The 25,920-nt window shown below is 42.6% G+C and overlaps 1 protein-coding gene across 1 annotated transcript in view; it reads right to left on the bottom strand.

The window, feature by feature from the left end:
• Nucleotides 1–304: 304 nt before the first annotated feature.
• Nucleotides 305–25,920, bottom strand: part of ANO2 (anoctamin 2) — a 373,482-nt gene continuing 347,866 nt past the window's right edge. Inside the window, exons 24-25 of the mRNA XM_073621286.1 lie at nt 15,777–15,882; nt 305–1,576 (exon numbers count right to left, since the gene is read on the bottom strand). Coding sequence (XP_073477387.1) covers nt 1,295–1,576; nt 15,777–15,882 — 388 coding nt within the window. The 3' untranslated portion in view covers nt 305–1,294. The remainder of the gene's footprint in view (nt 1,577–15,776; nt 15,883–25,920) is intronic.

The raw sequence follows: 25,920 nt of genomic DNA, 5'->3' as shown, positions 1-25,920 counted from the left end.
ATAGATAGATAGATAGATACTTAGTTATCATGTGTCTATACATGTCATTACATGTTCTTTTAAACTTTGGTTTCACTTTTTAAACTCCAGTTGTCAGATTCATAAACAGGATGAAGAGGAGATCATTTTCCTCTGAGAACTGTCGAGAACTGAGAGAAAACTTCTCAGTTTAATAAACGTAACACAGAGCTTCATTGAGTTGCGTTTTTCATATCTGCCTCAAATTCAGATTTACCGTAACTTACGATTTCTCCCCCACCACTAAAAGCTGCCCTTTAAAGAAAAGATACACCTAAACCACCGCTCAAGAAAGAAAAGGTTTATTGTCACCTCTGATCATACATTCATTCCTTTCTTTAATCAGCATCAGAGACAAAATGTGATGGTTACAATTAGAGGTTGGATCATTTATCTGTGTTTTAATGTCCAGGTATCAAAAACATCTTTGATACATCGTCTTCAAGAACAAACAATATAAAAGTAGCCCTGAGATTGTGGTTCTTCTCGCTATACATTCAAAAAGTTTTCAAGAGCACCCAGCTATACACGCACAATAAGGAGGGCACGGATTGCATGTCATCTGGAGAGCACAACGGTAGCAGAGGAAGTTAGTTTATTGCAAATATACACATTCCCAGTAAAGCAATTTAATTTAAAGATATACATTCCTTTTGTTTGTTTTTGTGTTTAAGTTGAGCAGCTTCATTAAAAGATATACTTTTTTTTACATTTTAATCCATTAAAAAATAAAAATATGCTTTTGAGTACAATGTGCAGTCTAGCAATTGTATGAATCTGATGTATATTGATATGCTTACACTGTCTTATTTTAAAGCACAGCAGCAGGATTCTCTGTAACGCGCAGTGTTTAAGAGTTGTCACATGATTTAAAGTCATTGCTCATGAAAAATGTATGAGCTTGGCTAAATCTATTAAAAAAAAAAAAATTCAAACATGAAAAACAAAAAGTTGTGGCCTTATTTTGCTCCTACTCCTTGTCCTGTATTCGGTTCTGGTAGCCACATGCATATTACGAGCAGCAGGAATTATTTTGTACCAAGTCGTACTTAAGCCTGTCTGTGCCGTATTGAGCATCAGACTATTTGTTATAGATTACAAAGCCTGCTTCAGATAATTTTTGGAGACGTTTGCGGTAAAATTTACTTTTTTAGAAAAAATTCTGCCTTCATCCCATTCTGTCATCTCACACGTTCTTCCATCTCCAGTTTTAATATTATACGCTTTGATTGTATAAGTATTTTCTTTGCTGTATATCTAGCAGGGTTAAAAGGAGTCACACGTCTGTGTGGTGTGAGCTGAACGATGTGAAGCTGCCACGTTGGCTGCGGCTAAACTGGCAGAAGCTCGCTGCTCGGCTCCGCCGTCCCCTGTTTTCTGTCTTTGCTCGCTGTTTGTCGTGCATAATGAAGTTCTCCAAGAGTTGGAGTTTTTTGTGTTCCTCTTTGAGGAAGACGTTGACAATCAGACTCTTCTCTCTCTTGATTTGCTCGCTAATGTCCTTGGGAATGTCGGGAATTAACCAGTCCACCACCGCACTCAAGAACATAACCAAGTTCTAGAAGGAAATGAAAATACATTTTATACAAACTGGAATACAGTGGAAGTCAAGCCAAAGCATATTTTTTATTTTGGATAGAGAAGGGAAGCCAGGCTGTCAAGCTTTTACTACTGCTGTGCTGTGTGCCCAGCAGGGGGGAAAGTTTGTGGTTGAATTTCTGGACTTCTCTTCATGTTCACTGTAGTCATCAAAGTAGGAAGTAAGCAGCGTTTCTTTAATAGATATACAGACAGCACTAAAAGAGATGGAGAATGATTAGGTCCACTTCAGGATTCTATTCCTACCTGTGTTCCAATTTGGAGATTTATCCTCACACCTCCAATGGAGACACAGGTAGCAGTAAAGGCCTAAAGGGAGATCTGACCCTTCCTTACTTCATTACCTAGATACAGAGTGCACTTTAAACCTAACCCGCTGAGGATAGCCAAGCTATGGTTGATTTACTAAAGGCAAATAGACTGCTTTACTAAAAGCAAAGGAAATTTGCCCCAAAGCTTAGTGAATGGAGTGAAGCTCTGCTGACTTCCATTAACCATTAATGTGCAAGCAAAAATTTTTTTTGTTTTGTTCCTGGCAAGTGACTGGTTATTCTATACAAGATGAAGTTTCACCTCATTTACTAAACTTGTGGCAAATCCCCTTGCAAACTGAAACATAATTTGCAAAGTGAACAGCTTATTTACCTTTAGTCAACCAACCCCATTGATTGCAGCCTCAGATTTCCCTGACCAATAGGTACTGTATATTTTTTGGGCAGGATGCAACATGCCAATATTTGCCAGCTGCATCAGTAACTCTCTAGTTACATTTCTATCGCCCATGGCTCAATATGGATGTGCAGCATCTGCTGGGCCAGTATACCTGCCAAGTTGAAGCATTCATAGGAAAGGTCAGATCTGTTGTCAAGGGGTTTGCCAATAATGAGAAGGAGAAGTCTCAAGTGCTGAAAAAATACTTGTCAATTAATTTCAACCAACCAATTGCCAAATGACTTCCAAAAGCATATGTAGGTTTTGTTGCTGGAAACTGTGTTCCCTAAAAATGCCCCTTGTTTTCAGTTCCTGTCTACCAAACCATAAAATCTCTCTTTTAACTTGCTATGTTCAGTCCTTGTCATCTGATAATGCTTATTCTTAGAAGAGAAGTTTCACTCCAACAGATTTCTTTCCAGATAATTTTACTGTTCCTAGCCCTGCAAAAGTCAACAGGATTCTGTCTCTTAGTGTCACATGGCTTGTCATGCCCACCCGTGTCAAATGGAAAGGAGTACATTCAGCCATATACCAAGGAGTACCAGAAGACCAAGCTCCAGACTGGCCCTACCCTTTGAAGTGTTTCATCCCATAAAAGCTTATTGGTGGAGCTGATATACTAAAGGCAAATTGAATGTTCACTTGGCAAGTGCAGCTGCACTCTGAAAGGGACTTGTCCCCATAGTTCAGTGAATCAGGTGAAGTTCTGTTGGCTTCTATCATGCATTGATTTTTATTTTCCTTGCACGTGATCGGGTATTCTTTGCAAAGTAAAGCTTCACCACATTCACTAAACTCTAGGGAAATTTTCCTTGCAGAGTCCAACTTCTGTTGCACGGTAAACAGCAAATCAATTCCAATGGAGTCTAGAACAGTGGCGGCTGGTGCTCAAAATTTTTGGGGGGGCGCAAACAAACTGAAAAATACTGAAAAATAAAACCATCAATTGCAGCCTCACTGTGCTTTCAAATGCAGCCATTGTGCTCATCATATGCAGCCACTTGTGCCCATCATATACAGCCACTTGTGCCCATCATATGCAGCCACTTGTGCCCCATCATATGCAGCCACTTGTGCCCATCATATGCAGCCACTTGTGCCTCATCATATGCAGCCACTTGTGCCTCATCATATGCAGCCACTTGTGCCCCATCATATGCAGCCACTTGTGCCCATCATATACAGCCACTTGTGCCCATCATATGCAGCCACTTGTGCCCCATCATATGCAGCCACTTGTGCCCCATCATATGCAGCCACTTGTGCCCCATCATATGCAGCCACTTGTGCCCATCATATGCAGCCACTTGTGCCTCATCATATGCAGCCACTTGTGCCCCATCATATGCAGCCACTTGTGCCCCATCATATGCAGCCACTGTTACCCCCGCCCGTCCGCTGTCTGCCAGGCACTTACCCCATCTTGGTGGCGTGTCAGGCAGCGGGTGACAGCGGCGAGCTGTGTGGGACGAGAAGCTGGTCCTCCATGCTGTCCTCCATGCTTCCCTGCGTCTCTTCTTCTGTTCTGCTAGGTGTCCAATGGGATCACCTCTGCCTTCAGCCAATCAGGTGACAGGTATTAGACCTGCGCTTCCTGATTGGTGGAGAGGCAGTTCAGTGTTAGAAAAGCAAATATTCATTTGCTTTTCTAACACACTGAGTGGGTTCTGAGCGCAATGCTCTGCGCTCCAAAGCCACCTTTTTTGAAGCCTATTAGAGCCTATGGCTCTAATCAGGTGCTTAGAAACAAACAAAAAAACACCCCGGCCGCTGTAATTCAGGCGTCTGAAAAGGGGCCGGATGCCTGAATAGGAGGTGGCAGCGGTGGCCATGGATAGATTCATGCAATGCATGAATCTATCAATTAGTCATATAGGGGGTGGCGTAACAGAGGGGCCGGCGCCCATGCGCCCTTAATGGATGCACCGCCACTGGATTCTGAAAGCCATTTTGGTGTAGGATCATCTGCCGCAATAAACTGTCATAAACATGGTCTTCCTGGTATACACATAAACTATTTCTAGCTATTAGATTTTTTGCTTTGTGTAGAGCGCAAGAGTCTAATCCTTTGCACAATGGTCCCAGACATGGTGTGATTACCTCACTTTCCCAGCATGACTGTAAGAAGTTGAGAGCTACTCATGTTACAAGTTTTCTAAATGTTCCTATAGAAAATTATTCCAGTTACAACTTGAAAACGTTGAGTTTCTCACTCCTCCTTTATTCTTGGATCCTGCCAATCGTGCATTTAATTTTCCTGTATTTGGGGGTGGGGAGTTCTTTTTTTATTTTAGAAAATATCTACTGTCCAATTACATTAAGACATTTGATATTTGAATGTGTGGGGCTTAGTGTTAGTTTTAAAGTGTATCTATAGCCAAATCTTTTTTTTTGGGATAGAGTGGTGAAGGAATAAAACTCCTGTCCATGATGCAATTAAGGGGGCTAAAAAGATACTGCCCTGGACACCCTGAGCCCCCCATACCAAAATATTTTATAACAATATAGCAATTATATAAAATAATTAAAAATAAACAATAATAAAATCTATAATAATAAAAAATTACTCTCTTTTAATAAGTGTATCTTGGTAAATAATATTTGTCCAGCCATCATCTGTAAAATGTTATACTCTTAACTGGTATATTGTATTGTTAATTTTGTCAGCTCAAGCAAACCACACATAGAGCACTATGGCTGCGTGTGTGTGCACACATGACCTGAGAATGATAGTATCATGCATTTTAAAAATGTGTGACTGTCACTGAGAATGTACACCAACCTCTGTGTATGAGGGGCGCTCCGGCCCCCCCCCCCCCCCCCCAGGTCTAGATCTGGCCCTACCATTAATGTTTAATTTTAGTACAGGTTTGCTTCAAAAAGATGAGCTGGCAACCCAGCAGGGTGCAAGGGAGGGACCCTTGTGTTTTACTACATAAAAAAAAAAATGATCTAAAAAAAGCTAATTTATTGGTGTCAGTGAATGTGTTTTATTTTTACTTTATGAGATATTTCTGACTATTAAAAATCTCTTTTTTCTACCTAAACCACAGGCTATCGTAGCAGTCAGAAATGTCCTTTCTAGTGACCTCTGGAGCCTCGGGTTGATTAGTCATAATTTTAGCTTCTTGTATTTCACTGATTTCAATGAGACATTTTGTCTGAAAACAGCCTCAAATGTCTCCTTTGAAGGTCTCATAATGCAGTTGGTTAAAAACTGATGATTGTAGGTAATTATATGCAAATGAGTAGCTGCACTTAGAAACAGATGTCTGTGATTACGGTAGGTTTATCTGGCAAAGTCCTGTATAGGCTTAACTACGGCATTAAATTTCAATTTCAGGAAATAAACTTTTTACTTGACATATTGGCTTATTCAGTTGGGCAAATTTGAAAGTGAAATGTGAAAAGTGTAATAAGCCAATAATAAACCAATCAAAAATCATCTTTCAGTTTGTTTTTAGTAGCTTAAAGAAAAGTGTAATGGTTTGAGGTCAATGTTTTTTTTAAATTGTATAATTTAAAATATTTAAATAATATGTTATGGTGATGAAGAGAGGGGGAGGCTTTCTGTAGTCCTGCAGGGAAAACCTGGGCAGGAATGGCAATTTAGTGCAGTAGAGGTAGTGCCGCTCCTGACCTCCCTGGGGCCCTAAGCAAAATTCTGCTAAGGGGCCCTCTACCTGACCCGTGATGCCGTGAGCTATGTAAACCATTTACAGAAAGCCCCCCTTAAATCAGTGTCCTCAGAGAGTCTCCCCCTACATCAGGGCCCCCAGAGAGATGATACATGATACAGGACGTGGACAGAGGTTGCGTACATGATACTGGAGGTGGACAGAGACTCTCAGACATGATACAGGAGGTGGACAAAGGCTGCGTACACGATACAGGCGGTGGACAGAGACTGTGTACACGATACAGGAGGTGGACAGAGACTGTGTACATGATACAGGAGGTGGACAGAGGCTGTGTACATGATACTGGAAGTGGACAGAGGTTGCAGACATGATACAGGAGGTGGACAGAGGCTGCGGACATGATAAAGGAGGTGGACAGAGGTTGCGGACATACTACAGGAGGTGAACAGAGGTTGCAGACATACTACAGGAGGTGGACAGAGGCTGCGGACATACTACAGGAGGTGGACAGAGGCTGCGGACATACTACAGGAGATGGACAGAGGCTGCGGACATACTACAGGAGGTGGACAGAGGCTGCGGACATACTACAGGAGGTGGACAGAGGCTGCGGACATACTACAGGAGATGGACAGAGGCTGCGGACATACTATGGGAGGTGGACTGAGGCTGCGGACATACTATGGGAAGTGGACAGAGGCTGCGGACATACTACAGGAAGTGGACAGAGGCTGCGGACATACTACAGGAAGTGGACAGAGGCTGCAGACATGATAGTGTCCTCCTCGCCCCCTCACAGTAGCCTCCTCCTCTGCGCCCACAATCATATTACTTTTCCAGTCCACATCAACAATGTGCTGTGTCCTCCTCCCGTGTCCCTTTCACCTCTCCACAGATCAAGGCTGCCTTGACCTTTGGAGAGGTCAAAGGGGCACAGGAGGAGGACACAGCACACTGATGATGTGGACTGGAGAAGTAATAAGATGGTGGGCAGTCACAGAGCACATCAGTCTCTCTTTGTTCCCTGCATGGCATTGGCATGGCTTCAGCCTCCCGGGTCCCAGTTATGTCCTCTTTTCTCAGTGTCCCCTTTTTTACAACGATATACCCCCAGTTCCACACTGCTCCTCCTCCTCTTCACCGTCAGGCGTCACCCCTGCTCAGCTCCTCCGCCGACGAGTGCACTGCAGGACAGGAGTCGGCTGCCGTGGTCTCTCTCGTCTCGATCTATTCAAAAATGGTGCTGGGCGGTGCAATTACGTTACTGCGCATGTGCCGCCCGGCTGAGCGCACACAAGCTTTTTTTGCCGGCCGGCTTCGGATCGGCGCATGCGCAGTTGAATAGTCGGTTCGCGGCCATCTTTTTTACGGGCACCAGTGCCCATAACGATTTACAGGCGGTTGGCAACACTGAGCAGAGCCGCTCCGCCCTTGGGGGTCCCCCACAGCAGTGGGGCCCTACGCAGCTTGCGTAGTGAGCGTATAGGGCGGATCGGCTCTGAGTAGAGGCATGGGGGTTGATTTACTAAAGGCAAATAGACTGTGCTCTTTGCAGAGAATTCCAGTTGCTCCAGAGCTTAGTAAATGAGCAGAAGCTTTGCTGACTTCCAACATCCAATCACGCGGAAGCAAAAATGCTGTTTTTTTTTACTTTTCCTTGCATGTGATTGGGTATTCTTTGCAAAGTGAAGCTTTATGTCATTTACTAAGCTCTGAAGCAACTGCACTTGCAGAGTGCACAGTCCCTTTACCTTTAGTAAATCAACCCCATTGCAATGTCAGCTCAAAAAGGGAGTTCAGCACTCACCAGATTTCTGGCCAATCAACAGGCATTTTTTGTCTGTTTGCAGCATTTTTAAGAGACAAAACTTGGGGAAATGTGCAACACAAAGCGGTTAAAATTTATGTATGCAAAATGCAGCGACTGACTACTGATTATTCTGAAAAGGTTAGTTTTGATCTATGGATCTTAATAATCTTGAGTGTCATGTAGCGTTGATCAAACAAAAGATCATTCAAATACACTTGAACCTGTTTTAGGCTTCATGTACACTGGCCTTCATTTACCGTGGCCCTGGGGAAAATGCAAAACGTGGCAAAAATGTGCTGCGATTTTGCGGCATTTTGCGTTTTCCCGCTGCCAGCGGTCAAAACCCTCCTATCATGAGCGCAATTCTTCTGCATTCAGGAGAGGGAGGTTGAAGTTCACCCATATGAGGCTCCTAAACTCTGCTAAAAGCCTATAGGCTTTTATGGAGTTGAGTTTAGCTTTGGCAAAAAAAACGCCAAGAGCATCCAGTACCCTGGACGAAATTTAGGATTAAAAAGCTTGGTGACATTTCCCCAAAGGGGTAACTGAAAACATTTGACAAACTGAAATCTCTCTACCATTTTCCAAGCACCCATTTTTTTCACTATATACAGTTAAGGCATGCATAACAAGTGAAATTTAAACATGTCAGAGCTTCTTTCTCTGAGTCTGCCGTCGAATCCATGTTGAGGGACGATGACATTAAAAAACCCTTATCTACCATCTACAAATTCCTCTTCCCTGAGACTAATTGACTTTTAACTGTGTGTAAATCTAAGTGGGAGTTGGTGGTCCCTGATTTGGAAGACTAGGAGGATATTTGGGATGCACCCTTTACCAGGCTTAATTTCAGCCCGTGACCAGTTGATACACTACAAATTTCTGCATCGTATATACATGACCCCAGCAAAGATAGCTAGAATTTTTGGCTCAGTCACCTCTTCTTGCTGGCGTTGTTCTGCAAGGGGGGCTGACGATATTTTGATGTGTGTGCAGGAGGTGACCACTATCTCTTTAAATCCCTCTATAAGACATTGTATGCTCGGGTTGGTAGATGATTTGGCCCCTACTACGGCTATACGGACCTTGCTCAGTTTATTATTTTTTTCATGCTAGAAAACGCATAGTTTTGTCTTGGAAGAGCACTACCCCGTCTGTAGAGTCCTGGAAGGCTTCAGTGAATAAGACTCTACCCTTTTACAAAGCCACATATTTGAACAGGAGGGAGCTTCTTAAATTTGATAAGGTCTAGGGGGGATGGGTGGGTGCTTCACCTCTCACTGTAACAGATTAATTTTCACCCTAGTTATCTTTTCTGTCATATGAGCTGTTACGATATGCACCTCATTGCCTTTGAAGGAGCGGGTGAATAGTCCTTCTGCGCTAAATATATGGTGGGTTTCATGTCTCATACTGTATATCCTGGATCTCTCCTGTGTGGGTGTTTTTTTCGCATGGATCCCTATTTTTAGGTTGAATATGTAATGGGGGGTTGAGGGAGTGGTGTGGGTTGGGTTGACAAGCTTCACAAGCAATGTTCATACTTATGTCTTAGGACCCTTTCACATGTGCAGATTCATATTCAGACATCCGCTTGCTCAGCAGGGATCGATCCGTTGATCCCACTGAGTCGGCAGATGACAAGTCCGTCCCTGCACACTGTGTTCTCCTCTATGGTGGTATCGGATGAAAATGGACCGCCTGCCCGTTTTCATCTGATCCACCAGACGGATGGAAAATAGGGTTTCCATCCATCTGGATTTAGCGGAGCGGATTGGATCGGGGCGGATCAGATGTCACCGCTGACATCCGTCACTCCATAGAGATGTATGGAGCGACCATTCAGGTCCGCCTGAAAAAACTGACAGGCGGATCTGAACGGTCATGTGAAAGGGCCCTTAATGTGATGCACTTTTTCTTTTTTGTGTATCACTTGCCGGTATTTTCTTTTTTTTGGGGGGACGGCTTACTGTTGGTTTGTATACAATATGTGTTTTTGAAAACAATAAAAATAATTCTCCAAAAAAAAGCCACCAAGAGCTCCTAAACACGTTTAGAAGCTGCCAGTGTAGGCTAGTGTACATGAAGCTTTTCAGAAAACTGATCACCTATATATGTGAATGATCACAACACATTTTTTTTTAAATCTTAGAAACATTAGAGAAGTTACAAATAGTAACTAAATTGGAAGTGTTATTTTCCTAGTACAGTGGTGAGCAAATGAAAATGGTACTAAACCCAAAACCAAAAAATGTAATATATTGCAGCTTACTAATCTCTAGATGTGGTGGCTTCATTGTATTTGATTTTTTTTTATAAATCCTCTGTATTCACCTGGTGATCTGGCCAGTAACATACCTCCTGTATTAGAATGCTTACACTCTGGATGAATGAGCAAAATAGACACCCTTGGACAGTAGCATCGTTATACCCTGTACACACGATAGGATTTTCTGATGAAAAATGTGTGATAGGACCTTGTTGTCGGAAATTCTGACCGTGTGTGGGCTCCATCACACATTTTCCATAGGAATTTCCGTCACACAAAATTTGAGATCTGGTTCTCAAATTTTCCGACAACAAAATCCGTTGTCGTAAATTCCGATCGTGTGTACACAATTCCGACGCACAACGTGCCACGCATGCCCGAAATCAAGCAGAAGAGCCGCACTGGATATTGAATTTCATTTTTCTCAGCTCGTCGTACGTGTTGTACGTCACCGCGTTCTTGACGTTCAGAATTTCCGACCAACTTTGTGTGACCGTGTGTATGCAAGACAAGTTTGAGCCAACATCCGTCGGAAAAAATCCATGGATTTTGTTGCCGGAAAATCCCATCGTGTGTACAGGGCATTAGTCTGGGGGAGGGGAATGTTAAATGTACTAGTAGCTTTAGATACACTAACAAATTGAAGCCACACTCTGGCTCACACTTTATAAGCAGTTACAGCAAACTGTTTTCCCCTCTTGTAATAAAGGTTTTACATATATAATTAACCACTTCCCGACCGCCGCACGACGATGTACATCCTAAGTTTGAACGGGGATATCGTTGTTATGGCAGCAGCTAGCTGCCATAACCCCGGTATCCCCATTTTCGTGCGGCGGCCGGCTTTCAGATAAAAGTGGTCCCTGCGGCGGATTCGCCGCGAGATCACTTTTATCGGTGGCGGGAGAAGGCCCCCCCCTCCCGCCGCGATCCGGTGCCCTCCGCCGCTTACCGGAGCCGTCGGTAGCGGCGGAGGCGATCGCGTCCTTCTGTGTGGTGTGTCTGGAGATGAGTGAGGCCAAGATGGCGCTCACTCGTCTCCATGACACTGCTGGGCGGAAGCGACGTCAAAACGTCACTTCCGTCCACGCCTTTTAAAGGCATATTTTTTCAAATGTCATTTTTCTAAATTACTTTTTTTTTTTTTATTGCATTTTAGTGTAAATATGAGATCTGAGGTCTTTTTGACCCCAGATCTCATATTTAAGAGGTCCTGCCATGCTTTTTTCTATTACAAGGGATGTTTACATTCCTTGTAATAGGAATAAAAGTGACACAATTTTTTTTTTTTTAAACAGTGTAAAAATAAATAAAATATTGTAAAATAAATAATAAAAATTAAAAAAAAAATTTTTAAAACCCCCCTGTCCCGACGAGCTCGCGCGCAGAAGCGAACGCATACGCGAGTAGCGCCCGCATATGAAAACGGTGGTCAAACCACACATGTGAGGTATCACAGCGACTGGTAGAGTAAGAGCAATAATTCTAGCCCTAGACCTCCTCTGTAGCGCAAAATATGCAACCTGTAGAATTTTTTAAACGTCGCCTATGGAGATTTTTGAGGGTAAAAGTTTGACGCCATTCCACGAGCGGGCGCAATTTTCAAGCGTGACATGTTGGGTATCAATTTACTTGGCGTAACATTATATTTCACAATATAAAAAAAAATTGGGATAACTTTACTGTTGTTTTATTTTTTTATTCAAAAAAGTGAATTTTTTCCAAAAAAAGTGCGCTTATAAGACCTCTGCGCAAATACGGTACAAAAAAAAGTATTGCAATGACCGCCATTGTATTCTCTAGGGTGTTAGAAGAAAAACCATATATAATGTTTGGGGGTTCTAAGTAATTTTCTAGCAGAAAAACCTGTTTTAAACATGTAAACACCTAAAATCCAAAACGAGGCTGGTCCTTAAGTGGTTAAAAGCTGAACATTAAAAGCACCAATGTCAGTGGTAAATGGTTTGTCTCAACTCTCTAACAGGACAGCTTGTTCTGTTGAAATTACAACTTACTGGCCATATTACTAAGTTAAAATAAGGAAAAGAGGTCTAAAAAGGAAAACGAATGCAGTAATCACATCTAAGAATTGGTAAGTTTCAATTGAATAAATGTTTGCTTTTGGATTTATTACCATTTTATGTTTGTTACACAATTTTTCCCATTTTTATAATTTCTAGAAATCTCTCTGTTTGCTATAGACAGAGCCACAACTTTCCTTTGCTTCTTTGTTTTATAGGATGTGTGTTTTGGCAGTGACCTCTTTTTTTGGGTATCTGCTATGCTTATGACATCAAACTTTTAAATACAAGCATACTGTGTACACAGAAAAAGCCTCTGCAAGTACTGTATGCACAGACCTGTGCAGAGATTTCACAAGACACAAGAACACATTCAACTGACGGTCTGTGCCAAATGCTAATTGTCCCAATCGTTCCGGAGATGGCTGCGGTTCCTGGGCCGTTTTGTGGATTTGTTGTCTTATACACAAGATTCCAGCTAATAAAAAGTTTAATTGGAGAGGTCTAATGAGAAAATATGCTAATGGAATAATAAATCTTCAGACAGCTCCAAATGATTTCTTTCAATTAAAGAAAAACACTCCAACTGACTGTAAAGCCTAAATAAAATCTCACGGTACTGGGGCAGCTTCAAAGTCGCCCGATTCTGAAGCCACCCCATACAGCACGACTTCAGCTCGGATTGCAAATTACTTCATAAGTAGAAGTCAATGTAAACCGCTCCGAAGTCGCCCCCAAGTAGTGCAGGAACCTTTTTCTAAGTCGGAGCGACTTGAGTCGCTCCGATTAGAACGGTTCCATTGCACTGAATGAAGTCGCCTGACAAGTCGCCCCAGTGTGAACCGAGCCTTATTGGGGAAAAACATTTATTAACAAATAAACATTTAACACAGGGAATACCCCTGACATTGGATTAACAAATCACTATAAGACGGTACATAGGATTAGCCTGCTAAACATGTACAAAGTGCTAAAAGAGGAGACTAAGGCCAGCCATACAAGGTGCAAATTTCTTTCCTGCAATCACGGGTTGCAGTAAAAAAATTAGCTCAATTCCCCCATCAACACAGTGTTGATGCAGGAATCCCTCCTGCGAGCCTCGGCAGGAAAACACAGTGAGTATTTCTAGTAGCTGGTTGTACTCAAGTTGATCGATCGACTTTGTACATTCAGCCTGCCTATACATGGTTCGAATCTTGGCCGCTTCCTGCTGAACCAGCCGAGATTGGAACCGTGTATGGCCTGCCTAAAATAACACCATCTGGCTTGGTATTCTATAAATAATGCATGTTTTTTTACTGATATCTTGCCTTCCACACATTCTAAATGTTAGACTAGCAGATTTAGATGGACTTGACTAACAAATTGAAGCTGAACTACAGCTATCGCTTTATAAGCAGTTACAGCAACCTGTTTTTTGGGGATAAAGATTTTACATAAATTAACAAAAGCTGACCATTGTAAGCTCCACTTGTCAGTGGAAAAGGGTTTGTCTCAACACTCTAACTGCCACTTTGTCTGGACAGCTTGGTCTGCAAAAGTAAGTTGAAAACTAACAAACTTACTGGCTGAAACACCAGGTGAAAATAAAGCAAGAAAGCATAAAAAAAGAAAACTAATGCAGCTACCATATCTAAGGATGGGTAAGATGCAATTTAATACATTTTTGCTTTTGGGTTTAATATTGCCTTAGGTAAAACAGCTGACACAACCTCGGAGTATGTGTGTATTGGACATGGCTATATAAGGGTGTTCGATGGCATAGTCACCACTTTGTCTGCCTATGTATAAGTCCTGTCAGGTGCTCATCTGTTGGTATCTGCAATAATGGCGGGGATCCATATAACTGGATAAACATCTTCGATAAGAGTAATAAAGGCAGTTCTTAAGCCAAAGTCACCATTGCCAGATATGAAGCCTTGGGTAAAACCAGTAGAGATAAACTGTGAATAACTCCGCAAACAACATTAAAATGAAATTCAGGTGAAATAAAGTCGGACTTTGTTGGTAAAATATCCCAGAAGCCAGGAAGTCTTAAAATGCCTTTTCTTCAGGACTACAGACAAGGAATATAATCATTAATAAAATTTGAGTAATAATGTACCCTGTTTTTATTTCCTGTCTGTAGCCCTGAGAACGGGAGCATTCTGGGATCCCTGAAACATCCCTGAAACTAATTTTAATCAATAAAGTCAGACTTTACTACAACTAAACATTTATTGAATTACTTTTGTTGTACTCTTCACACGTTTGGCAAAGACCACCTTATAACTCTTTTCCAGGACATTTGTGTAAACATATCAATGAGACCTAAACAACTAAGAAATGGACTTTAAAGGCACACAGATATGTTGTCTATAAAAGATAAAATTGTTTTCCTAAAAAAGAGGGGAACAATTAATGCAAATAAATACATAACACAAACAACATTTCCATACAATTGATATTATATACCCCACACATGACCAAGACACCACTGCATACATTACATATATAGAGCAGCACATCCAAAAACAGGTGGAGAACGAATTCCCATAAGGATGTTCCGATTAAGGATGTATGTGAGCAGATTGTGGGTCAGGTTGTGAGTGCGGGTATGTGTTTTCTTAATAGCTCGACATGTTGCGCGTATGAAAACACTTCTTCAGGAGCCTAGGAAGTTCAGGTGGTAGTCAGATACAGCGAAAAAAACGTATATATATGGTGTCTTTGCTGGTAAGCAGCAATATCTGTTAGTTTGTGTTAGAGACCAGCGGTGTAGGTATAGCACTGTGGAGGCAATATGCATACACCGCTGGTCTCTAACACAAACTAACAGATATTGTTGCTTACCAGCAAAGACACCATATATATACGTTTTTTCGCGGTATCTGACTACCACCCGAACTTCCTAGGCTCCTTGAAGGAGCATTTTCATACGTGCAACATGTCGAGCTATTAAGAAAACACATACCCGGACTCACAACCTGACTCACAATCTGCTCACATACATCCTTAATCGGAACATCCTTATGGGAATTCGTTCTCCACCCGTTTTTGGATGTGCTGCTCTATATATGTACTGTATGCAGTGGTGTCTTGGTCATGTGTGGGGTATATATAACCAATTGTATGGAAATGTTGTTTGTGTTATGTATTTATTTGCATTAATTGTTCCCCTCTTTTTTACGAAAGATATACCCAAATAAAACAATTTTATCTTTTATAGACAACATATCTGTGTGCCTTTAAAGTCCATTTCTTAGTTGTTTAGGTCTTATATGTCTAATATCGGGACGTTGGCACACTGCTACTTGTGTACCTACAGTGTCACCCTGTTCTAGGTACACATTTATTTGGGAATTGCCTAAATAGACATACCAATGCCCACCATTATGAAAGTATTCCCTGGACCACATTGTTTCGCTTGGTGTCAGAAATCAGAAAAACACAGTCACAAGAAAGGCAAAAAGCTTGTCTGAACAGAAATTCACATTTTTGAAATGTATTCTATTGGACTTAATACGACAGGAGGAGCAGTAAAATGCCTTTTTAAGAACTGTGGGGAAGAGATCTCACTATTGGAGTCCCCTAGAGATGTAAAAAGCTAGAAGGTGACTTCACCCACCATATTCCTTCTAGAAGGGAAAAGATCACTTTAGATTGACCCTTCAAGATTGAGTTTTGCAAGGATCCAAGTGCATGTTATCATACAGTATATTTACCTGAAAGAGTATAACAAAGGCCAGTCGTACAGCTAAAACCGTCCAGTATTGCTTGGAAAAGTCATACTGGTTCAAAGACCAAGGAGGTTCTCGATAATCTTTATATCTGGGGATAAAAAATACATTTTTTTTTTATATAAGAGTAAGGTATGAGTGCTTGTTTCATTTTTAAGTACCATAATCACTTCATAACACTGGAAGAATAAAAGTATGATTTCCATTATGTTTTCTTCTTTTTTCAGATGGTCGGTCTGAATTTGGAGTAAACAACATTTAAAAACATTAAAAATCCAAACAGTAAAGTTACCCCAATTTTTTTGTATAATGTGAAAGATGATGTTATGCCGAGTAAATAGATACCAAACATGTCACCCTTTATAATTGCACGCACTCGTGGCGACAAAATACGGCACCTATGAATTTCCATAGGCGACGCTTTAAATTTTTTTTACGGTTACCAGGTTAGAGTTACAGAGGAGGTCTAGGGCTAGAATTATTGCTCTCGCTCTGACGATCGCGGCGATATCTCACATGTGTGATTTGAACACCGTTTACATATGCGGGCGCGACTTCCGTATGCGTTTTCTTCGCTGCGCGAGTTCGCGGGGACGGGGGTGCTTTAAAAAATTTTTTTTTTTTTTTAATTTATTTTATTTTTTTTTATACTTGTGAATTGCGTTTAAAAAATTTTTTTTTTTTTAAATTTTATTGCTGTCACAAGGAATGTAAACATCCCTTGTGACAGTAATAGGTGGTGACAGGTACTCTTTATGGAGGGATGGGGGGTCTAAAAGACCCCCCATCCCTCCTTTGCACTTCACAGTATTCAGATCGCCGAAAACGGCGATTCTGAATACTGTGTATTTTTTTTAAATTCGGCGCCATTGGCAGCCGAGTAAACGGGAAGTGACGTCATGACGTCGCTTCCGCGTTTACATTCAGAAGGCTGGAACGAAACCGCCCACAGCTTCGTTCCAGCCCGCCCCCAGCTGCCGAAGGCAGCTGATTGGACACCGGGCTTCCCGATCGCACGGGAGGCCCGGTAAGAGCGGCGGGAGGGGGGGATGTCCACTCCCGCTCCTCCGGTATAACAGCCGAGCGGCTTTTAGCCGCAACAGTTGTTATACTCGGATAGCCGATCGCCCGCTCTAAACAACGGTACCGGGATGATGCCTGCAGCTGCGGGCATCATCCCGGTATAACCCCCGAAAGTTGAGTACGCAGATGTGCGTAAGGTCGGCGGGAAGGGGTTAAAGCCTGGATCCATCCTGCCTTGTATCGATGGGTCAGGCTGGTGGTGATGGTGTAATGGTGTGGGGGATATTTTCTTGGCACACTTTGGGCCCCTTAGTACCAATTGAGCATTGTTTAAATGCCTTTATGACTACAGTGTACCCATCTTCTGATGACTACTTCCAGCAGGATAATGCACCATGTCACAAATCTCAAATCATCTCACTACTGGTTTCTTGTGACAATGAGATCACTGTACTCCAATGGCCTCCACAGTCACCAGATCTCAATCCAATAGAGCACCTTTGGGATGTGATGGAATGGGAGATTCGCATCATGTATGTGCAGCCAACAAAACTGCATGATGCTATCATGTCAATATGGATCAAAATGTCTGAGGAATGTTCTAACACCTTGTAAAATCTATGCCATGAAGAATCAAGGCAGTTCTGAAGACAAAGGGGGTTCAGCCCGATACTAGCAAGGTGGACCTAATAAAGTGGCCGGTGAGTATTTGTCCATGAATTTCCTTTCTAAATTTTAGTTAGAGGTTAAAACGAAGGTTTTAAGTGTAAGCACCTAGGGAATTCTAGGAGACATCCAAGCTATCATTTATATTTTAATCAACTACCCATTAGGAATACTAAACTAAATAATGATATCCTAATTGGTTGATTCATTTTCTGACCGAGAGTGAGATGGTATATACACTCAGCGCTGAGCCAAAATGAATATATTCCTGTGCAGTGCACTAGGGCCCTGATAAGCTGGACACCTTGCCATAAATCTTATTTATTTTTAGTTTAAACCAGAAAATAATCCTTTTTAATTATCATCTACTAAAATACAGATGGATTAAAAGATATGTGAGAGTAGCAGATCATAGTGCAGTGGCAGATCAGCAAGAGTTGGACTGAAATTTTAATAATTTGCTCAATCTCAACAACAGATAAAGTATTAATTATAGAATTTGTTTAAAAAATGGTTTACCTGTTTTTAGCAGTAGTTTATCATATATGCTGACTACACAATCTAACAGGCAAACAAGTGCACCCTCTAGTTATAACATCTTTAAATCCAACTCCAGGAAACTTAAAAATGATCCCTTGCGGTGGGACTGCACAAGTGTTACTTGCTCGTTTAGTCTAGTGGAAAGTTTTTGCACTTTAACTTGCCTGATCCCCCGCTACCCTGAAAGGTGGCGCTCCCCCATCTTCCTGTGGTGGACTGTCCCTCAGCATCATCACATTCAAAAGAAAAAGAAAAATGGCTGCACATCCAAAGGTTCCAAAATGCCTTTATTGAGATCACCGTGATGACACCAAGGACACCAGAAAACGCGTTTCACACATACAGCTTGTGCTAAATCATCACATCCAATGCAGACCTATGGACTTTGCATTGGTCTTGATGACATCAGGACATTAGACTGTTGGGAAGAAGACACTTTGGGGACCAGTCTAGCAGCACGGGGGGGGGGGGGGGGGTGGATAATTAGAACTTCTTCTCTATGTCCCCTAGAAATAAACAAGCAAATGACCCTTGCAGGGCAGGTGCAACCCCACTGCAAGAGATAGTTTTTTTGGTTTCCCTGAGCTGGGCTTTAATGAATAAATAATTATTATACATACGAAAAAGCTCCAAGCAAGCAGCTAAATACACAGATGACATACATTATATTGTCAAAAGTATTGGGACGCCTGCCTTTACACGCACATGAACTTTAATGGCATTCCAGTCTTAGTCCATAGGGTTCAATATTGAGTTGGCCCACCCTTCGCAGCTATAACAGCTTCAACTCTTCTAGGAAGGATGTGCATAAGGTTTAGGAGTGTGTCTATGGGAATGTTTGACCATGTTTCCAGAAGCGCATTTGAGAGGTCAGGCACTGATGTTGGACAAGAAGGTCTGGCTCGCAGTCTCTGCTCTAATTCATTGGTTTCCCTGAGTTGGGCTTTAATGAATAAATAAATGACAAATTATTATACATGGGGGGAAAAAGCTCTAAGCAAGCAGCTAAATATACAGACGACATTTGTGAGGTCAGGCACTGATGTTGGACGAGGCCTGGCTCACAATCTCTGCTCTAATGCATCCCAAAGTTGTTCTATAAGATTGAAGTCAGGACTCTGTGCAGGCCAGTCAAGTTCCTCCATCCCAAACTCGCTTATCCATGTCTTTATGGACCTTCATGTGCTTGTAAAGGCAGGCATCCCAATAATTTTGACAATATAGTGTATGTACATTTATGGGACCTGTTCATCCAGTCCTGAGGTTTAAACAGCTTTGCCCCACAGCCCTGTTTGGCAAAGGAGTGGACATGATTGTTTGATGCTGCAGTTTCACTTTCCCTTTTTAGTTACAGGTCTCCTTTGCACCCTCAACTGTTGACTGGTGAAATAATAAGCTGCACACTGATGAACTACTTTCTTTGTCACTCTGCTTTCTCCTGCAATTAGCATGCCCCTTCCACTGAGCAGACCTAATCCACTCATTGTGTTGTATCTCCCTTCTGATGCTCTGAACTCTACTGTACAGACTGTACACTGGACAGCACGAGGTTGATACAAAGTCAAATTCAGGTACTGATGTAGCGCCCTGGAGCATTATGTCAGGGATGCTCCTCACAAATTTACTTGCCAGGAGTAGTTAGCCTGGTCAATAGTTAGAGATCCATTGATTTCTCCCTAAGTTTGGCCTTGTTGCACTTGTCTCTTCTACCACTAGGTGGTCGGGTACTTGGTGGTACTAGATATGAGAAGGGCAACCCAAGGTCAGGTTATGGGTATATGGGGTATCTTAGCCAATGAGCAGGGGTTTTCTTGAATCCCTTGGCCTGCTGGGAGAGTCTATATATTCGGGTGAGGTCAGGTGATCTGTGTTCTGTGCCACCCGGACAGCTGTCTGGGTGGATGTGTGCCCCGGGCTGCTAGGCCAGAGATTGGGCCTATCCCGGGCACATCTGGCTGCTAGGCTGTGTGAGGGCCTATCCAGAAGTAAAAGAGCAGCACAGGGTTGGGATTGCAGCTTGCAGTCCAACCAGAAGTGATGGTTCTGTCGGCCAGAAAAAAATGTCATTGGTCGGAGGTAGAAGGGAAACTGTCCTCACAAAGGGACCAAGCACCTTATTACCAGGGACCACAGTGAGTAACTGAAGCAAGTACCGGAGCAGTATTCTCACCGAACGGGCATGGTGGAGAATCGGGAAAACTTCAGGGGGTGATCAAGTTAGAGACCCAACCAGCGGAGGAGATGCTTGCAGAGCAGCCTTGTGAGTCAAGACAGGGACCGAGACGGTCAGCAGGGGTGAAGCTTGAGAAGTATCTGGAGTGCCAAGCTTGGGACCCAGCAGGGAAGTGTAGGTGACCCTTGAGGGAGATACCACTGCAGATATTGGTGGAGCTCAAGGGATTCAGAGTCAGTGAATCAGAGGGTCTAGTGAGAGACCGGGAGCTCAGGGTTGAAGGACTACAAGAGGCAGTTGTAGTGAAGCTGAAGGAACTGTTACGTTCGATTTAGGAACTGTTAAAGCCTGTTGCCATAGGAGACTGCATTTCTGCCTGTGCAGACGTGGCGCCTTGCTGGGGCCTTTCCCTGCATAGCTGTCCTCCTATTGAAGTCTTGGAGTCTGCTAATTGAATCTTCTTAAGGGTGTCCTGGCCCTAACCCTCTTTCCCCCAAAAATATAAAAAGGACTGTTAAGAGAAAAAAAACCTCTTTTACATCCAAGAAGTGTCTGGCGCCCAATAATTTTGTCCACCTTGCACCCACTATGCCTCACAACCCACCACATACAGAAGGATGTCAGCTATCTCTGGCCAGGAAAGTTCTGATTAGACTGGACAAGGCCAGAGACCTTGCTACACTTACACGGCTTGCATTTAAAAAATGCATTTAATGATATATTAATGATTACAGAGTTATATTTTTTGTGTCCTTTTATATCTGCCTGAAGTTCAGCTTTAAAAAAAAAATGAATACTAGGAATGCTAAAATTATATTTCCGTTCAACTTTTTATTTGAAAAAAGCTCTTTATTGCATGACTGGCGATCGAATAACTGGTTATCTGTTAATAGCTGAGTGGAATTTGCTGACAGGATTACCCTGAGGATAGCATCTGTGTCTTTGGTTTTCACTTTACTTTACCATCCCGTTAATCATATTTACACATTAGCAGATTACTGGAACTGTTGTTCATAGTAGTCAGAACCGCTGCATATAATGAGAGTAAATTGCTATATGATGCTAAAGTTTTTATTTTTTTTATAAATGCTCCAGTCTCAAGCAGAATCTATTGCAGGATTTTATATAACACATAATCATGAGGAGTAAGGGAAAGAGGAGGTAGGAAGAGGGGGGAAATAAAGGGCAAGATGAGATTAGAGTGGGAAAGAAGAAAAGAGAAGAGGAGAGGAGATTGGGGAAACAAAGAAGAAAAAAGCAGAGGTGGCAAGGGGAGAGGAGAGGAGAGAAGAAGACAGAGAGGACAGAGGAAAGGAGGTTGGGGAAATAAAGAAGAGAAGAAAAAAGGAGAAGTTGGGAGAGGAGAGAAGACAGAGAAGAAGACAGAGGAGAGAAGGTTGGGGAAATAAAGAAAAGAAGATAAAAGGAGAGGTGGCAAAGGGAGAGGAGAGGAGAGGAGAGAAGAAGACAGAGGAGAGGACAGAGGAGAGGAGGTTGGGGAAATAAAGAAGAAAAGAAAAAAGGAGAGGTTGGGAGAGGAGAGAAGAAGACAGAGAAGAAGACAGAAGAGAGAAGGTTGGGGAAATAAAGAAGAGATGATAAAAGGAGAGGCAGCAAGGGGAGAGGAGAGAAGAAGACAGAGGAGAGGACAGAGGAAAGTACTTTGGGGAAATAAAGAAGAGAATAAAAAAAGAGAGGTGGGAAGGGGAGAGGAGAGGACAGAGGAGAGGAGAGCAGAGAAGAGGAAAGAGAATAGTAAAGGAGAAGGGACTGGAGGAAACAGGAGGAAGAGAATAGGAGAAAAAAGGACAAGAGACTGGAGGGAGAATAGGAGAGAGAATAGAAGGGAATATTAGAGTGGGGTAGATGAAAGAAGTAGAGTCTGGAGAGAGAAGAGAGGAGACTGAAGAAGATGGAGATTGGAGAAAGACAGAGACATAAAACAGGAAAGGAGAAGAGAAAGTCTGGAGAGAAAGGAAAGGAGATTGGAGGGAGAGGCAAGCAGGGATGAAAATTTTGGCAGGGGAGAAGCATGGATAGAGAGGAGAAGAGTTTGGAGAGATAAAGGAGAAAAGGTGAACATATGTGATCAGAGAGAGAGGAAAGGAGTAAAGATACTGGAGGGAAAGTAAAGGAGAGGTGAGGAGATCGGAGGAAGAGGACAGACGATTCAGAGGAAAGCTAATTTGAGGAGAAAAGAAGAGGAAAGGAGATTGGAGAGTAATGCCGTGTACACATGATCAGACTTCTCGTCGGAAAAAGATATGACGGCTTTTCTGACAGGATTCCGCTCAAGTTTGCCTTGCATACACACGGTCACGCAAAAGTTCGCTGAACTTACGACCGTCAAGAACGCGTTGACGTACAACACTATGACGAGCCAAGAAAATGAGGTTCAATGCTTCCAAGCATGCGTTGAATTGTTTCCGGGCATGCGTAGGAATTGCCACTGACGATCGCATTTTCAGAAAGGAACTTTTTCCGACTCAAAAATTGAGAGCATGCTCTCAATCTTTTGCTGATTGGAATTCGGCCAGAAAAAGTCTGATGGAGCCTTCACACAGTCGCATTTTCCGCCGAAAAACTCTCATCGGATCCTTTGCGGGCAGAAATTTCGATCGTGTGTACGCGGCATAAGGAGAAGCTATTGGAGTAAAAAGAGAGGAGATTGGCGGTAGAGAAGACAAAAAGACATCAGAGGTAGAGAAGAGGAGATGAAATGAAGAGAGAAGAGGAGATTAAACAGGGAGATTGATTGGAGAAGAGAGGGTTGGAGAACAGGGTAAGGAGAGAAAGAAGAGTAAGAGGAATAGCAGAGGAAGGAGAAGGAGAAGAGAAGAGAGGGACTGGGGGAGGTGATGGAAGAAAAGGGCTGGGGTAAAGGGAGGGGTACCTGGACAGAAAAGCACATGAAAGAAAAATGGAGGCGTGGAGGTGTAAAGGAACTTAGGATGGAAACCAAAGGAAGTAGTAGAGGAGAATATGATGCGAGATTGCCAGAGGGTATCTTTGCAGTCTGAATGTACTTTTTCTAAGCATGTAAAAATCTTATGTGACTGTAAAATGTTACACACACCACTCCTCACCCTGAAGAGCTTTATAAATAAAAGCCGTATGCGAACAAGTCTAAAAAGTCATGTAAAATTATGTCATGGCATTTATTAAAACCAGAATTAAGCACAAAACACAAGAAAACCTAACATTAAATTATACACAATTTTCACATTCAAAGACACACAGGACAGTTCTTGTCTAAACTAGATGTCATTCAGTCAGTCAATGTAATTATTCGTCTCAGTAAACGTGACAGGTGCTAATAAACTTTAAACTGATTTCAGACAGTCATGTTCAAGCAGCCAAATAATGGGTGTCTAGATCAGTTGTTCCTAGCCAACAAGGTAACGTCATGTAGACAATATTCCGATGGTGAAAGTTTTTTTGTTTTGTTTTTTCATTTTCATTTATATGTTGCCAAAATAGCTCATCTCCAATAAATCACAGGCAAGATTAACATCACAGACAAACTCTGAGAAGAGAAAGCCAAAGAAGGAGATGAAAAATATATAGATAGTCAAGTGATGGCATTCAGAAGGGGTTTGCTTTTAAAAAGGAATCATCGATAGGACAAAAATCACATAAATATGAATATGTTAAAGATGAACACTGGAAGGCACACAGTTGTTGGAGCCGTTAGCTTTAATAATAAAGTGCATTGAATGTGATAGCATGCTAATACAGTATTTATCAGTATATTTGTATAAATGTCCCCTCCGGCTGAAAGCTGCCAACAAAGCAGATATTAAAATAAAAAAAAAAACACAAATCAATGCAGCTCACATTTTTTAAAAAGCAAGCGATATATAGTAAGTACCTGAATTTGACCTAGTATCTTTAGACTGGGAGAGGAAGAAACAGCACAAGATGGCCAATCCATTGTACTGCAATGCTCATGTGCTAACAAGGGACATGCTGATAGGAGGACAGAGCAGACTGACAGAAAGATAAGCTCATCAGTGTTTGGCTTCTCCTTTCCCTATTCAGTTACAGGCTGGGGTAGGAACGTGACCTCAAAGTTTTACTTTAGTGAAGCAGAGAACAATCTTGTTCTGTCATTAATGGACAGAAATACAAATTTTGGCAAGTAAAACAGCTCCCTTTTATGTATTTACTCTGGGTATTTAGATGTTTGCCTGTAGTTCAGCTTAAATGTTAGTGTTATGCCCCGTACACACGGTCGGATTTTCCGATGGAAAATGTCCGATCGGAGCGTGTTGTCGGAAATTCCAACCGTGTGTGGGCTCCATCGGACATTTTCCATCGGATTTTCCGACACACAAAGTTGGAGAGCAGGAGATAAAATTTTCTGACAACAAAATCCGTTGTCAGAAATTCCGATCGTGTGTACACAAATCCGACGGACAAAGTGCCACGCATGCTCAGAATAAATAAAGAGATGAAAGCTATTGGCCACTGCCCCGTTTATAGTCCCGACGTACGTGTTTTACGTCACCGCGTATAGAACGATCAGATTTTCCGACAACTTTGTGTGACCGTGTGTATGCAAGACAAGTTTGAGCCAACATCCGTCTGAAAAAATCCTAGGATTTTGTTGTCGGAATGTCCGAACAAAGTCCGACCGTGTGTACGCCCTATTAGGGACACTTGTCAAGCTCAGGGTTAGGTGTATGGGCTAGGCCATCGTTCCATTTGTGGCTTAGGTTTAGGGATTAAGTGATCATTGAAGAATCAAATACTGTTTGAAGCGGTTGCCATTTTTACTGTATATAAAGTGACACTAAAGGATCCTTATTCTCCAAAACAAATTCATACACATCATTCACTTCTATTTTTCATGAACTTGTTTCTTACTGTATTTTTCTGCCTCCTTGTCCTCCAAACCTCTCCTTTTCCCCTTACTTCTGTTTGTTTGGAACGAGCAAAGCATGTTAGTTGGGAGCAAGTACTGCTCACTACAAATCCCATAGCCCATAGTCCCTAGTCCATCTTGGGAGTGAGCAAGAGAGGGTGGCTACATTCCTACATACAGTGGGACAATGGAGAACAAACAGGGCCGGACTGGGACAAAAATTTGGCCCTGGACTTTATCCAGACTGGCCACGTTAATTTTGCAAACACGCAGAAAAAACAAGTGAAGTGGGAGGACCATGTAGGAACATTGCCTTTCAGCCATGCAACGGCTCTGAGGCTGACCCGGGTGGTGCACTATGCAATGAGGTGATGGGCAGTGCGGATGCTGATGGCCACCCAAGCCCCCCCCCCTTCACTGGCCATTATCCGTTCTACTTTATTTCTCTTATAGCCAGGGCTCTGGTCCAAGACACTGTGCTGCCTGGGTCCAAGAATAAAATGCTGCCCCCTCACCCCAAAAAAAATAATCCCGAACACCAAAAGGCCCCCACATCCATTATTGTATATCATGAGAGGATGAGAGAGAGAGGGAGTGAGAGAGAGAGAGCTGGGACTGAGAGAGAGGGAGGGTTGAGGGAAAGGGGGTGAGAGGGGGTGGGTGAAAGAGGGAGGGGGTGAGTGTAAGCGAGAGGGGGTGTGTGAAATAGAGGAGGGGGCTGAGAGACAGGAGGGGCTGATAGACAAAGGGGGGCTGAGAGACAGAGGGGGGCATGAGAGACAGAGAGGGGGACTGAGAGACAGGGGGGCTGAGAGACAGAGGGGGGCTCTGGGCCCCCAGTCAGCCTGTCCTCCGGCCAA

Source organism: Aquarana catesbeiana, linkage group LG03 (assembly GCF_042186555.1).
Source record: "Aquarana catesbeiana isolate 2022-GZ linkage group LG03, ASM4218655v1, whole genome shotgun sequence".
Taxonomy (NCBI): domain Eukaryota; kingdom Metazoa; phylum Chordata; class Amphibia; order Anura; family Ranidae; genus Aquarana; species Aquarana catesbeiana.
Note: the sequence above shows the minus strand (reverse complement) of the source record. Positions and strands in the feature narration are given on the sequence as shown.